Below are 17,244 nucleotides of genomic sequence, written 5' to 3' on the forward strand. Positions count from 1 at the left end.
GCCTTCCCAAATACCTATCAGAATTCTGTATCTGGCTGAAAGCTTTCCAGTGGAACAGTTTACAACTGGAAAATGCTGATGGAACTAAATGAAATGTTTTGTGGGAACATATCAATTTCATAGAAATTTTTTACAATAAATTACTGAAACATTTCATTTTGATAAGGTCAAAGTGCTTCATTTTGACTTTATTGTTTTGAATATTAATATAATATACTTAGTCAAAATGATAAAGTCAATAGAAAGCTACAATAAGGTCATTTCAATATTTCAAAAATTTCATTTCAATTTAGGAGAAAAGAAAATTTTGAAATGTTGGAATTTCAAGTTCCAACCAATTCTACAAAATTCTCTTCTGGTGTTTCAAAACTGAAAAACCCAAATTTGTTATCTGAAATGTGGGATTCAGGCCTGCAAGGAAACAAATGTTTTCTGTAAGGTGCTGTGTCCTCAGTTCCCATTGGCTTCAGTTACAGATGCTCTACACCTCCTTGAAAGATGCAGCTGCCTATGGACAATAGTCCAGAATATTACATCATTAATTTGCCTGCTTTGAAAACAAAACACGAAAATAAAGAATGTTTGAGGGGAAAAAACCCCAACAATTCATTGCTCTTTCCTATAAGAAAATTCAAGTCACTTTCATGAGAAGCACCTTCATAAACATGTCTAAAAAGTACTTTTCATTTGCATGATAGGGTTCACAGCTTCACTCTAACTTGCAAACATTATGCAAATCATGCCAACATCAGCTCTTTAAATAAGTAAAAACCTGTAGATTTTTAATGCAACATCTTAAAGCAGCAGCAAGGGTCATTTAAAGATACCAAGTTACTTCAAATGGGGTATGAACTCAGCGGAGTGACAGAAGTAAATGATGTGGATTTATTGCATTTTGTTTGGCACATTTGCTAGTTTATATTGCAAAGATAAGACCTGTTTAACTCTTTAATGCTTTCTTCCTGCTCATTCCATACAAAGAATGAGCCCTGGTTGCAACAGAAATAATAATAATACAATACAACATCTCTTTTAATAGGTATTTCTCAAAAAACAGACATCTGAAAAAATAAAAATTTGAATATCTTAGTAGTAAAACCACTGAAACCCTGGTTTCTGTGCCATGGTCTACACTACAAATTTATGTCTGTATGACTACATCTCTCAGATGTGTGGAAAATCCCCCCCCTCCGAGCAATGCAATTACATGGACTGAACTCCCAGTGTAGACAGCACTATATCAACAGGAGGGCTTCTCCTGTCGACATAGCTACCACCTCTTTGTTAGGTAGAATATGAGCTTCTCCCATTGGTATAGGTAGCGTTTTCACTAACCACTACAGCAGCACTGGTGGCTCTGTACTGGTGGAGCTGCACCACTGCAGGGCTGTAAGTGTAGACAGGCCCAGTCACAAACTGACAAAGAAACCAAAAAGAGACAGCCTTAGGAGAACTGCATTTGAAGTGCAGCAGCAGTAACCTTCCACCTCATACAGCTAGCTACCACAGAGTATTGTAGTATACTATTGTGTTCTTGTTCCCTACAGGCTAGTGAGTGTTTCATACTTCAGTCACGTAAAGCTGTAAAATACAAAATTAATTCATGCCACCCATTTATTATTTCTTGTCTGTTGACTTCATTTGTCAACCACCACCCAGTCAGAGGAAATTAAACCTTTTTTTTTTTTACCTTGGACAACAAAGTTGACAGCCTGCCTCTCTGCTTGAGTACGTAGTCTGTAGTCTCGAGCATTGATATTAGGCAAGTGCCTTTTACGTCCCATGATGGAAACCACATATCCTTTTGATATGTAAAATAGAAAATAGTGTTAATGGAGTGGTTAAATATGAGATTTGAAACAAATCTTCCAGTATGAAGTTGTCCAGCAAGTTGTCCTGATGCTTTTGGCCAATGTTACTGAATATTGAAAATAGTGTAAGTCACTTGTTTCAACATTTATTCCCCAGCTATTCAAAAGTAGTCTGACTGATAGAGTGAAATGTGGATGCAACCACATATCACTGATATCTCCATTACTCTAACCCTGCATGGCATTAAGCACACTCACTTCCAGTTCAAGCATTAGAGGTTGAAGTTACTCAGGCCTGGTCTAAACTTAAAAGTTTTGCTGGTATAGCTATGTTGGATAGGACTGTGGAAAAAAAAATGTACACCCCTAAGCAACATGCCAATGCCAGCAAAACCCCCAGTATAGACTCAGATACAAAAAAATCCTTTTGCTGGTATAGTTTATTTTATTCAGTAAACTGGTATAAGCTATACCAGCAAAACAACCCTTCCCAGTAAAAATTGCACCTCGTCTAGGAGGGTTTGCTGGTATAGCTATTCTGGTTATATCATTGCTGACAGCTTGTAATGGATGCAAGTAGAGATAGGTGTCTTCCATCCCTGCACTGGCATGCAGCCAAGGATTTTAGTTATGGGACTTTTGCAGGTGATATACACAGATCATGGATTCATTATCTCAGAAGTGGGAATGTTTTTTGACACATCTTTCAAGAAAAGAAAGCTATATTATTTTAAGTAGATCTAAACAAAATATATTGCTTGAGTAGCACTTCATCAAACAGGATGTTTAGGACTTATTTGTGGCTTCAAATATTTGCAGTAATCCACTACTCCTTAGTAGAACTAATTTATTAATGCAATTATGGCATAAAATGACAGCCCATGGTTATGTAGAGTGTTGTTGTGGCTGCATTGGTCCCAGGATTTTAGAGAGAGAAGGTGGGTGAGGTAATATCTTTTACTGGACCAATTCCTGTTGGTAAAGGAGGTGATGACCTGAAAAAGAGCTCTGTGTAGCTTGAAAGCTTGTCTTTTTCACCACAGAAATTGGTTCAATAAAAAATATTACCTCACCCACCTGGTCTCTAAAATCCATGGTTATAGTAATTTTTTAAGCATTGCACAGAATAAACAAGGAACAGTATGTCTCCTGTGAGTAAAAGTCTGAATCAATTATATGCTGTTATAAAAAGAGGTGCTGTTCTGAGAAAATGATGCAGGAAAACACAAAACCACCATATCACCTGTAGGTGAACACTTTTCACAAAGCAATCACTCTATATCTGACCTGTCAGTCCTCATCCTCAAAGGAAACCTGTACAATATTTTCAAAAGATGAGCAAAGGAGCTTAAATTTATAACTTTGCTAGACACTAAAAATCTTGGACTGAATAGAGACTGAATTTACGGCTTATTACAAAAATATCTCACACACTAACAACCCTCTCCACCAGCTGCTTCCCCCATGCTTTGTTTCCTCCTTATGATTGGATGGGTGTTAATAGGCCACTTCACCTTGAATGGTCCCTTGAAATATGTGTTAACTATTTATGCTAAACAATCTGTTCCATTTATATTTAGCTGAGTAAGTGTCCCAGACCTGAAGAATAGCTCTGTGTAAATTCAAAAGCACATCTTTCTGACCAATAGAAGTTGGTCCAATAAAAGATATTACCTTACCCATCTTGTTCTGAGAAAAGTAATTTTCCTGACACAGGATTAGTTGCAGTAATTAAAGCAACAAATTTGATGACAATGTACTCTTCTTCACTGTGACTGGTAACAATAGATTGCAAATTGTTGATTTTTTCTACAAAATGTTTGTATTGAAAAGTATGTTATGTATTTTGGTGTGAGTATATATATTCTTTGACAGTTCTGATAATACATTAAAAAGAAAATGTCAAATATCTACAACTTCGTGCCAGGGGCATAGACACGGGTGGGCTTGGGTGGGCCATGACCCACCCACCTAGCATCCAGGCCCACTCCCCAGACCTGGCTCTGCTCCCGCCCCAGCACTTACCACCAAGTGCTTGAGAACCAGTGGCAACCTCTTCCTTGGCCCTACTTACTATTATGACCCATGGAGTACATTGACACCTGGTACTCCATTCGGCTATACCTGAGCCCAAAGATTCACCATACCACCTAAATCAGTGCCAGGAAAATATGTGGTTCCAAAGGATCTTGAAGTTTTGGAGAAGCTGGAGTGTTGTTTACTTTTGGTTGAATTTAACAGTCCTCTGGTATGAATGCCACTGTTACATCAATACTGACCTCCTCCTCAGCACAACAGCTACTCCAGTATTACACCCTGTACTCCTGCCTCAGCAGCCCCTCCTTTAGAGGTGGAATTATCTTATTCCTCATCTGACTCACAACATAGTGGGAAGAGATCATCTATCTATTCCCCTAAAGCCTCTTCTTCTGAATTCTATGGGTCAGAAATGTAGCCTTGGGTCTCCTACAAACCTAAACATCATCGTGTTTTCCTTGGGCCTTTATGTCTTATCCATATAATATCCTTGCATGGCTATACTGGAAACTGTGCAGTCTTTATCATGGGCATTCTCCCAAATCCACCTCATAGAGAAAGAACTGTGCAATCTCAGACATTCTCAGATTATTTTCAGCCTGCAGAAGTCTCTGAGAAAATTACTTGCCTATCCTTGTAGTTAGAAATCTCCCTTGCTGCAGATTAAGCCAGTTACTTCTTGTCCTACCCTTGGTGGCCCTGGAGAACATTTGATTATCATCCTCTTTATAAAAGCCTTTAACATATTTGAAGACTGTTATGTCTCCCTTTGGTCTTCTTTTCTCAAGGTCAAACATGCCCAGTTTCCTTAACCCTTCCTGATAGGTCAGGTTGTCTAAACTTTATATCATTTTTGTTGCTCTCCTCTGGACTCTCTCCAATTCACCAAATACTATTCATTAATAGAAGCTTTTAGAGTAGGCATTCCTTATGGCAGGACTGTACTGAAATCCATTTTTAGATAGACTCCAAGCATCCACCAAATTACATCATGTCACTTCTTGTGAGTCCCTAAGACTGGAATATATCTAGATCTAGAAAAGTTGCTTATAGATTGGATTCTGTAGTGGAGAGAGAACTGATTGGCTGTTGGGCAGAAAGTCATTTATGCTCTTGGGAGAGGGGTGTGAAGGCACTCAGGGTGCTTGCGTGGCCACAACAGACACTGCTGGCTAGTCTCAAGCACAGATTCCAAGGCCAGAAGGGACCATTGTGATCATCTAGTCTGACCTCCTGTATAGCACAAGCCATGAACTTCCCCCAAGATAATTCCTAGAGCAGATCTTTTAGAAAAACATCTACTCTTGATGTAGAATCCACCAGGACCTTGGGTAAATTGTTCCAATGGTTAATTACTCTCACTTAAAAATTCACCTTATTTCCAGTCTGAGATGTTAGGTCACTAAGAGTAGAATATATATGTGGACAACACATCTTGAAAAGCTCCACTTACCAGACAGGCAAATAACTTTCTTTTTGCTTGATTATCTGCAGTGGGTAATGCCTTAAGTGCCTCAAAATCTTTTGTATTAATTGCAATGAAGCTTCAAGGCAGATCTCTCTATTATCTACCTGGTCTCTTATACACACAATTGAATGGAAACAGGGATGTCTTTTGGCAGAGATAGGCACCTGAAATTTAGTTGTTGAACAAGAGACACTCGTGACTGGCCTTCTGGTGAGTGAGTACAGTGATTCTTGTATTACAGTAGCAATTTTCTCAAGTCTTACACTTTGGAGAGTCTCCCTCCAGGTCATGTCTCTACTTTGACTTTCTCAGAGTGAGATCAGGCTTCTTTTTATATAGTCCCCCTTCCCAAAGCAGTCACATGATACTCCAGCCCCATAACTCCTCCCTGGTCACGTGCTCTAGCTGGGGGAAACTACAGGTCCCAGAATATTCCCTTCTGACAGCTGAAGAGTATGTCATGTGGGCTAGGATGTATGCATGCACTCAACAGACCAGTGCACTTTTACAAATTGTATATTTATTTTATTAAACTTACATTTTCATAAGTCATTGTTTGGGGTAGTGAAGGAATTGGTTCATCATCTTATTATTCATTAGAAATTACTGTAAAATTTTAAAACCTGTCCTCTTTTTTTCTCTTTGAGATACTTGCTGAATAAGACCTCTGTTCCCAGAATGAAACCTGCTCATGTCAAATTGTACTGCATTATATTGATATATGATGTGCTCCAGCATAAAACAGTCCAAGAAACCTATTCTTCATTAAATAGACCTGATGGCTGCTGGCCCACAAAAATTCAGCCTCAGAGTTACAAAGCCATAATCCAATTCAAGAGGCAAAATGTTTACATATTTCTTCTGTGCATCAGTCAGCATTTGTGCTCTTGAACTGTATTTAGTATCTGTGGCTGCAGGGCTATGGAGAATGTGGGTTTTTTTGGGGAGGTGGGGGCAAACAGCTGCAGACTCTCCTTGTATTAAATCCTGTATCCTCTACACATTCCCATTTGCCTGTAGTGAATATCCATACCCTAGGAGTGAAGTAATGAGAGAGGTGAAGCAGTGGCATAGCCACTGGGTCAATGGGGCCATGCCCAGGGGCCCTGGCCAACTGGGGACTCCAGAAAAATAGGTGTCTCGTGCCCCAGTGCCCTCCACCCCCCTGGCACTTCTGCTGGGGAGTGAGGTCTGGGCACGGGGCCTTGCCCCACTCCACCCAGTGCTCCTGCCAACAAGCGGGGTTGGGCATAGGGGTTTGTGGGTGGGTGGGTGCCAGAGTGAGGCAAACCCCTGCACCCCAACCCTGCTCCCCAACTGAAGCCCTAGATAGTGAGTGATGGTTGGTCCTGCACTCCCTTTTATGCTTGTAGTATGGGAGTGCAAGCATGCATGCATGGCCCCAGCAGACACTGCTGGCCAAAAGACTCCAATCTTAAGCGCATGGGCCACAACTGATCAAGAGTGGAATATAATACTGCTCTTGAGGGAATTCTACACCAAAAAATTAAAAATGCTGCACCAAAAAAATTCTGCACACAATATTTTAAAATTCTGCAAAATTCTGCAGATTTTATGTCAATAAATAAATGTGGAGGCTCCAGCATGGTAGTAGGGAGCACAGGCCACTGGCTGCACAGAGATGAGAGATCACCCTGTAGCTCATTCCCCTCTGGGAAACAGATTCAGCAGTGAAGCTGCACCTGACCCTGACATAGCATAAGGGCTGGGCCCATGTCAGAGGTCTGTGTCTGTGAGGGGACAGGCAGAGGAAGGCTGCAGTGTGGTCTCCCACCTCAATGCAGCCAGTGGCCTGTGCTCCCCACTGCCATGCTGGAGCCTCCACATTTATTTATTTATTAATAAATATTGCAGAATTTAAAATACTATCCCACAGAATTTTTATATTTTTGGTAAAGAATATTTATTTTTTTGGTTCAGAATTCCCTCAGAAGTAGCAGATGAAACAACTCACCAGGGTTAGCAGCCCCATGTCATGTGCACAAGGTGTGGGCAGGCAGGCTCAATCCGGCAGGATCCAAGTGTGGAGAGGCTTAGTGTGTAGGGGTGGATCCAGGTGCAGGGTGAGAGGGTTCTGTGTGCGAGCAGCTCAGTGGGTGGGTCAAGGGCTTGTTGGGGGAGTTTCAGGTGCAAGGGCAATGGGATTCTGCAGGGAGAGTCCAGGTGAAGGTGACTGTGGCTCAGTGGGGGGGAGGGTGTACTGGTTGTGGGGAGACTAGGTGCTGGGACAGTAGGGCTTGGTGGGGGCAGGGGTACAAGTAGGCTGGGGCACGCTTGTGGGGACATCCAGGTGCATAGGGGGTGGGACTTGTCAGGGCGGGGATTCAAGTATGGGGTGCTCAACAGAGGCTGGTCTAGCTGTAGGGGTGAGGGTCTGGATGCAAAGGGATGGGACTACACAGGGGTTCTGAGTATGGGGGGTCTGGATGCACAGGGAGTATGTAGATGGGGGAGCAGTTCCCTGTACAGTGACCCCTCCCCCCATGGTTGAAGAGTGATGGGGCAGGAAACAGGGGGTGCAAATCTAGGGGAGCTTTTGGGGGTGGGTCTGATCCAGCTCCAGCCCTGGTCCAGCCCCAACTGCTCTGTGCAGGGGAAGTGCACTCCTACCCCTCCCTCAATCCAGCAGGGACTAGCAGCTGAGTCCAGCGCAGGGTAGGAGTGAATGGCCGGGATGGGGCTGGAAAGGGCCAGGTGCGGGGGTGGTGGTGGCTCTGAGTGCAGTGGGGCTCTGGGTGCAGGGAGTGAGGCTCGGTGGGATGGGGGTTAGGGTATGGGCAGCTCAGTGGGGAAGTTCTGGGTGTGGTGGGTGAGGCTCAGCAGGGTAGAGTCTGGGTAAGTGGGGGGTCCAGATGCATGGGCATTGAGCAGATTGGGGGTAGGTCTGACCCAGTTCCCAGCCCTGCCCTGCCCTCCCCCCCAGTGATTCACCTCTCCGTTGGCTGCTCCAGGTGCCCAAAAGAATGCACTCATGCTGTTGGGGAGCGGCACATGACCACCTATGCAGCTTCCCTTTGTTTCCCCATCAGAAAGTCATTTTTATGAGGGAAAGCAAATAAATCTGTGCAAGACATGAATTCTGCACCACACAGTGACACAGAATTCCCCCAGGAGTAATAATACACATGGGCAAGTACTCATAGAAGAACTTAGAAAAACTTTAGGATGAAGTGACACATCTTGAGAGATCAGGTAGGTTGGTGTGAGGAAGGAAGCACCAAGTAAATGACTAAGCAACTTGTTGGGGAGGCATCTAACGCCATTTGCACCAAGCTGTACAAATGTTCCTAGGAACAGCCTTGTCTTGTTGCTAATTATTCTCCTTTTTTCCTGAACAAGCTCTACAAGCCTTCATGCATGTGCACATGCACACAAATTCAAAATTAAGTATAGAAAGTCAAGATGCCAATAACTTTGCCTACATTGAGCACTAAATGTTTATTGTTATATATTTCAATGTTTCAGTTATGCTTATCAAACACTCTTGATGCACTACTAAAAGTAGCAACACAGACATTAAACGGATCAGATCAACCTTTGAAAAAACAGACCTTCACTCTATCCTATCATTCCCCAACCAACCACCTCCTCTGAGAAAGTTTAAGAAAAGAACAGGTGAGTTTAGTGGTGCTCTGATGGACGAAAAGCAAAAAGTTAATTCTAAAGTGAAAAACCCCTCACTGAGGACATCCTGCCACCAATCCAAATCTAAGGTTTAGACCAACATATGTTGATATAACTACGTTGCTCAAGGGAGTGGAGAATCCACCCCCCTGGGCGACGCAGTTGTATCAACCTAACTGAAAGCATAGACAGTGCTATGTTGACAGGGGACTTCTTCCATTGACATAGCTACTGCCTCTTGGGGAGTGGATGGGAGAAGCTCTCACATCGGCATAATTAATATTTTCACTAAGCGCCACAGTGACACAGCTGCACCAGTGCAGCTGTGCCGTTGCAGTGCTTTAAGTGTAGACAGCCACTAAATTGTTAGCTTAGACTCTTCAGAGGATCACATCTGCTGTGATATTACATGGGACGCACAGATGGTGTTTTGAGTTAATATCTTTTAGCGCTTTATAGCCTCTGATACCGAAAAGCTCACCAAGAAATCATGGGGTAGCCAGTGCAGATCACAGCCACAGGCATAACGTGGTCTCTTTGTGAAACAGTGCTTACTAAGCAGACTGTGTAATGCCCTAGCAGCAACTTCTAACTAGTTTGACAATATGGTGGTATGTGCATTGCATTGCAATAAGTTAATCTTAAAGTAACTTTAAATATGGATAACTGGACATTGAGAGCCATATTCAAAAGAAAGGAACTTCTTACCGTTCACAAATGCTAAAGAGCATTCCCAGTAAAACAATATCTGGGCAGAAGCAGCTGTGGTGGATCCAACCATATCCTCCCAGTTTGCCAGCATAACACAGGACAGACCTTAATCAGGGGTGGATATTTTCATCATTTCTTTCAACTATTTCTCTTATCCTACAAGCATTATCTGAGTTCCGTCTCTGTCCTTATTGTAAAATGTAGCATGGCAGCTGAACAGTAAAAAAGAATGCATCTTATAGGTTTTATTACCTTCATTGTGGCATTGCTCAATGGTTTTCTTTGTAAAGTCATGAATTTTCTTGTATTTCACCAGAAAACTCTCTATAAATTGACCAGCTTGAAGAGGCGTAATTCCCAAACATCCAGCAAGACGTTCTTTACCTTGTGCACAATAATGTAGAACAGAAAATTATTTAAATATTGCTTTGTTATAAATATTAGTACTGAACTGTTTATTGACTAATGGAATATGACCACTGTAGTTATTTTCACAAATTTGGATGATCACATACACTAAGGTCCTGATTCAGCAAACTACTTAAGTATAAGTTTCATTTTAAGCTTAAGTGTTTTCACTGATTAGGAAAGGACTAAACTCATCACTGAAATGCCTTACTGAATTTGGGTGCAACTCAGCAGAGGCTTTCCCCACTGCATATTACATCTTAATAGTTTAAATACAAATTTTAGGATATCATCTGTATTTTAGATTCATACCATGTATCCTGCAGGGTTCTTAGTTTTTGTTCATTTTTATTCATAAACTAGTCAGGGGCAAATTTATGCAGAGCCTTGATATGAGGATAAGGAGATTTAATTCAATGTTGAATAAGCAGGGAAGTGAATGAAGAGATGTGAGGATGGGGATGAGGGAGGCGAATGATTTTAGGTAGGGTGTTTTGGACAAGCTGGAGAAGTGGAATGCATGGAAGCAACAGAGAAGAAGACTTCAGTAATTGAAATGAGCTGATCAAGGCATGGACCAAGGTTTTAACAGGAGGGATGGAAGAGAAAGAATAGATTTTAAAGGAAGTGTAGAGAAAGTCACAACAAGACTTACCCAGCATCTAGATATGTGTTATAAGTAAAACCATATCAAAGTGAATATGTAACAAGATAAAGCAAAGGAGTATGAAAAAAGAGATCAGTTTTCTCCATGGTATGAGATTAAAAGCTAAGAGATACAATTTAAAGAAATGTATGAACCAAGTAGTTCAAGTGCAAATAAAACCATACATCAATATTATTGATTTTAGCCTTCAAAGATAGATATTTAGGTGTCAGCTACATAGAAACAAAAACAACATTGTGTCTGCAAATAATATTTGCTGGAAGGCAATGTCTTGAAGCACCAGAGATATAAAATATTAGTTGTCACAGTAATAATGTCAAGAGAAACTAGCTTGCATTTTTGAGAGAGGGAGGATTTCAGCCACCCAAATGCCATCACTGTCAGTCTGATGTACATTTCATAACAATTCTGTAGTATTTTGTACTCAGCTACGTCAGGAGCTGCACAGATGTCTAGAAGAAAAAATATAGCCAAGTTGCTAGAATCAGAAATTTACAAGATATCTGGGATGACTCCTAATGGAATTATTCCAGTGTTGTATTATTGTTTGATGATCAATTAATTTAACTCTCCCTCACTTCCCCAAAATTTCTCATTCATTGTTCAAAAAACTGAATTACCAGAATCTGTCTATACCAGTTAGGAAACTCCTTGTGGCTTCACAAGAAAACTGTAACAAATGTGAATATTCCACCCCCCAAATGACGTAAGTTACACTGACATAAGCACTCATGTGCACAGCGCTATGTGAATAAGAGAGCTTCTCCCACCAGCATAGCTTATGCCACTCATGGAGATGATTTTAACAGATGCTCTATCTGTACAGCTGCACCCCAGCAGTGCTGTACATATAGACATGGCCTAATTTAGGTTTTAATTAATTAATTAACAGATACTTTGGTGCTCCTCATTACATTTTTTTTTTTACAGATGACGAGGCACAGATGAAGTGAATTGCTTCAAAGTAAACAGGAAGTCTGCAGTGTTGTCACTTCTCATGCTGTTTGGTTTGTGTGTTAAAGTACTAACTTCTGGAGGCCAGTGATTAGGTGAGAGTCTCAGGGTTTTGGTTTTGTTTTTTAAGTACATATCTAGCTCTCGTGGAAGACCTTGAAAATGTGATCCAAATGTAATCTAAAGGCTCAACGACCAGAAAAGAACTATATGATATGAACATCATTTTGTTTTCTTCATTTGCTATGTTGCGCTTCAAACATAACTAAATTTGTAAATAGGTAGAGCTCTCTGAAATGGGGGAAGAATTCCTGAAGACTACTAATGTCAGATAAAAAAGAAAGATCAAGGATGGCGTGAGTCCGCTACTCAGTGCAGAAGGTGAACTGGTAACCGAAGATGATAGAAAGACAAAGCTGCTCAGTGCCTACTTTGCTTCAGTCTTCTCATATAAAATAAAATGTGTAGCAAACTTACTACAGACAATAAAGGGGAAGAGATGCAGATTGGGATAAGTAAAGAATACATCAGAGATCTTCTGAGCAATCTGAATGAATTCAAATCAGCGGGGCCTGATGCTATTCACCTGAGGGTATTGAAGGAATTAGCTGAGGAAATCTCAGAGCCACTGGCAATAATATATGCAAACTCAGGATGACAGGAGAGGTCCCGGAAGATTGAAGAAGGGCTAACACAGTGCCCATCTTTAAAAAGGGGAAAAGGAAAGAGCCGGGGAACTATAGACCTGTCAGTCTGACTTCAACGCATGGGAAGCTACTAGAGCAATGTATAAAGCATTCGATTTGAGAATACCTGGAGGATGAAGGATCATTAGCATTCAGCATGGATTTACCAAGAACAAATCATGCCAAACCAGCTTGATTTCCTTCTTTGACAGCGTAACTGGTTTGGTAAATAGGGAGAATGTGGCAGACATAATATACCTGTAAAAGCAGCAATGAGTCCTGTGGCACCTTATAGACTAACAGACATTTTGGAGCATGAGCTTTCGACAAAGTGGGTATTCCCATGAAAGCTCATGCTCCAAAATGTCTGTTAATCTATAAGGTGTCACAGGACTCTTTGCTGCTTTTACAGATCCAGACTAACATGGCTACCCCTCTGATACTTGATAATATACCTGAACTTCATCAAGGCTTTTGATATAGTCCCACATGACATTCTGATAAGTAAGCTGGAGAAATGCGGGCTTGATGGAACCACCATTAAGTGGACACATAATTGGTTAAACAACTGCAACAAAGAGTAATTAGTAATGGAATTATATCAGATTGTAGGGAGGTCTCAAGTGGGGTACCATGGGGATCTATTCTAGGTCCAGTGTTGTATAACATCTTTATTAATGACCTGGATGTAGCATCAAATTTTCAGATGACACAAAGCTAGGGGGGGTTTGCCAATACTTTGTAGGATAGAGCTAAAATTCAAAGGGATCTGGATAAATTGGAGAACTCATGTATAAACAACAAAAGGAAATTCAACACAAACAAATTTAAGGTGCTACACTTAGGGAAGAAAACCAAATACACAAATACAGAATGGGGGTAACTGCTTGGCAGCAGCACTGCTGAGAAGGATCTGGGTGTTGTGGTGAATCACAACCTCAACATGAGTTAGCAACGCGATGGGAGATGATAGTTCCACTCTACTTAGCACTGGTTAGTCCTCAGCTGATGGATTGTGCCCAGTTTTGGTCACCAATGTATAGAAAGGATGTGGAGAAACAGGAAAGAATCCAGAGATGAGTGACAAAGATGATCAAAGAGATGGAATACAAGCCATAAGAGCAAAGGCTGAAGGAACTGGGTATGTTTAGTTTGGAAAAGAAAAGATTGACGGGAGATAAGATAGTGGCCTCCAAATACTTGAAAGGCTGCCATTAAAAGGATGCAGAAAAGTTGTTCTCTCTTTCCACAGAGGGCAGGACAACAGGCAATGGATTCAAACTACAGCATAGCAGATTTAGGAAGCTTTTCCTGAGAATTAATCTAACTGTAAAAACAGTAGGACAACGGAATAGACTTCCTATGGAGGTTGTGGAAGCTTCTTCACTGGAGGTTTTCAAAAGGAGGCTGGATACTCATCTGTCTTGGATGGTTTAGACCCAACAAATCCCACACCTTGACATTGGGTTAGACAGGAAAACCTTTGTGGTCCCTTACCACTATGATTCTAAGTCACATACAAGTGTGGTTATATCAAGATATTACTGTACGGCTCTAGTTTTTAAATGTTTTAGGGTCTATACTGCTACCAGATTTCTTATTTCAATGTTTTATTAAACAGTTAAATCAATGAATTGTGTTAGTAAATTTGCCTTTAAGAGCACTAGCATTTGTCAGTCTATCATCCATATAAATATTAAAGGTGATATGCAAAGGAATAAAAATTGGGCTTGGGTCCTTTATTTTTTTCAGTGATGTAGAAATGCCTGAAGGTTATTTTTATTTATTCTTTACAGTAGAAATCCAAGCCTTGGAAAAATATATTTATTAATGAGAAGACAAATTCCAGGAAAGTGAGAGGGGAAGTGATTTTTATTCAGAAACTTCACTTGATTCAAGCAAAATCTTTTCAGGGGGAAACCTTCCCTTTACTTTGTATAGAAGTAATATACTCTATTTTTCCTTTTGCAGGTTACCTTTAGGAAGGCTATATAAATTGAAGTATTTTATAGTAGATTAAGAAAAAAATCTGCACATCTAAAAATAGTTTAAATAGTTAAATGAATGGGATAATAAAGGAAAATCTTTTACATAGTGGTATGAGATCACTATAGTCAAGTATAGAGGAGAAGCCCATTTTATTAAAACAGAAATTTCACCTATATTAAAGGAATTGTGGTATGCATATTTTTGTCTGAATTAAATACTGAGCTCCAAAGAGCAGAAAGCTTATTTCTCTACAGTATTTTGTAAAGTACTATTTACACTTATGGTACAGAACAGAGAGGTTAATAAAAACAACATTCAAGGCCAAATTCTGTCCTTGATCCGATAACAACTTCTTTCATCTTCTATGTATGCATCCACCAGTGGTATGCAGAAGATATTCCATACTGAATTATACTAATTTTAGATATGTAAAGACAGATGTTTGAATTACATTGATTCATGATTCTCCTTATAGTAGCTCAGATGTACTTAGAAGTCAAAATGCAAAATAAGTCAATGCATCAACTTAGCCAGGGAATAACTTTCATATTATGTTCATGATATTATATTATTATATTATGTTCATATTATGTTAATGCTACTATATTATTCTGAATGATTTTTAAGTAGACTATTTTAATCAAGGTGCAATATTCTGAGATCATGTTATTCACCTTCAGAAATTCAGTGTATGGCTAGCTTTTAAATATTCATATGAACTCAAATCCATTGTAGCTCTAGTTAATCAACTAAAAAAGTAAACAGTAGTCAGAATAAACTTGTTTCTAGTTCTATACAGATCCCTACCTGCTCCATAAACTACTGAGTAGACAACGCGCTTTGCCTGTTCTCTATCTGCATGCTTCACTTGTTCACTTGGAATACCCCTCCTAAGCACAAATATAATATGGGTTTCATCTTCTATTTTTAGTTAAAAGCAAATATATATTCCAAACATCATTGAAAATACATTCTAGAGTCAATAACAATTTCATAAGTGCAGACATACAGCATATACACAGAAGCTCAGGGAGGCTTTAATCTTGGGCTTTGAATCCACAGCTTTTTTGTCATATAGTTTGGTGGGGGATGTTGTCTCTAGTGAACCAGGCTAATCTTGGCCTTTTATCTCCTTTTTCCATCACTGACCTGGTTGGAAAAACATCTGCTCTTAAAAGATTAATGTATTCTTAATGATGGATGAACTGGTTCAGATAAAATAAGAACTAACCCAACCCTTTGATGTTCCTTGACCTGAACAAAAATCAAACCCAAAGATTTGAAGTTTGGAAAAGTTTGACTGAGGACTAGAACTGTGAAAAATATTTGTGCCTATTTCAATTCCACAGAGGTTCTGTGAAAATTTAGTAATTTGCATGGATTTTCCTTGCAAGTGAAAATGTTGAAGATTTGGAATGCAGATTTTCACATTGTCTGGATACTTAGACAAAAATTCACGGGAAGGCTTTGCAGTGCATTTTCACATTGAGTTGGTTGATATTAGTCACATGAATTAAGTAACATACTAAGGTCCCAAACTTGCAAACACTTATACATGTGCTTCACTTTACTACCATGAGTAGTCCAACTGAAATCAACAGGACTACTCACGATAGCAAAGTTAAGAAAGTGCTTACATGTTTGCAGGATCATGGCCTGTACTTCTGGTTCCTAATTGTCTAAGCCTACTACTGAAGTCTGAGGAAACTATTTTGACTCATTTATTCTGGGAGAGATTATAGATAAAATGCTCTATGTGAGTCACTGAAAAGCCATCTTGGCTGTGATTTTTTTTTCTCCTCCTCCCTCTGCCCCTAGCCCTCATATTTATTTATTTATTTCTCCTGAGAATGGATTGCTATTCAGGTATTCTTGAAAACACTTATAAGTCTCCCACTGTTTAGGGTTATTTACAGTTTTAAAAGGGAGAAACAGGTACTCCAAACTGAAAACTACTATAGAAGCCTTCAGTCCTAAAAGTTATTTTGCCTTCTTTGATCTCATGCAACAAGGAAAAGGTAGGTCCTTTATGGAGGAACCATGTTTTGCATTTCCCTATTTCATGTTATTTTATGTTTTTTATGAGACACTAAATTAGAGGTACAATTTTAGTAGTGCTTAAGAGATTTAGGAGCCTCAATCTTATTTTCAGAGTGATGTGGTACTTAGATATCATCTCTGAGAATCAACGGGACTAAGGCTCCTAAGTCACTAGGGTACTTTTGACAATTCTAACCTAGATGTATGACACATCTTACAAATACCTCTTAATTTACCAGTAATTATATACATATATCCATATATGCACACACAGGCAGATTTAACTAATCCACACAACCTGCAATTCTCCTTCAAATAATGGTGCTCACCCATGAAAGCTCAGTTAAGATTTTGTAGCAGCTGGCTGAAATGAGGTCTCCTATTAGTAAGACTCATCAATTTCACTTCTGTTGGCTGCCTTATCTCAAATAGTCCATGCAGTCTGCACTCATGCCAGTCACATACTGTTAAATTTAACATTTTCTCATCTTTTATTATTCAAGAGATATGGATATGCTGTCCCAAAAGTGATTAAAATCTTAGTACTTGATGTCAAACATTCCTTTTAATATAGTGCTAAAAATAATATGGTGAGTCAACACTTGTATTAGTGTGTCAGACTGGGGAATCCCAGATTTTGGCAGTAATGGATTAAGTCTAACACTCTATGCAAATTTAAACGTGTGCGTACCACACATAGGAACGGGGTTTAATAAAGCAAGAGACAACAGCATAATTCACAAATGTTTGAGCAAATGGCAAGTCATGAATCAATTAAATACTGCTTTTCATGCCTAAAAATGAAAATAATTTGTCTCCCTGCCTGTC

General features: G+C 39.8%; 1 protein-coding gene across 1 annotated transcript in view; it reads right to left on the bottom strand.

The window, feature by feature from the left end:
• POLN (DNA polymerase nu) overlaps positions 1–17,244 on the bottom strand; it is a 197,903-nt gene that overhangs the window by 37,817 nt on the left and 142,842 nt on the right. Inside the window, exons 16-18 of the mRNA XM_030563754.1 lie at positions 15,184–15,266; positions 9,925–10,056; positions 1,691–1,801 (exon numbers count right to left, since the gene is read on the bottom strand). Coding sequence (XP_030419614.1) covers positions 1,691–1,801; positions 9,925–10,056; positions 15,184–15,266 — 326 coding nt within the window. The remainder of the gene's footprint in view (positions 1–1,690; positions 1,802–9,924; positions 10,057–15,183; positions 15,267–17,244) is intronic.

This window comes from Gopherus evgoodei, chromosome 5 (genome assembly GCF_007399415.2).
Source record: "Gopherus evgoodei ecotype Sinaloan lineage chromosome 5, rGopEvg1_v1.p, whole genome shotgun sequence".
Lineage (NCBI taxonomy): Eukaryota > Metazoa > Chordata > Testudines > Testudinidae > Gopherus > Gopherus evgoodei.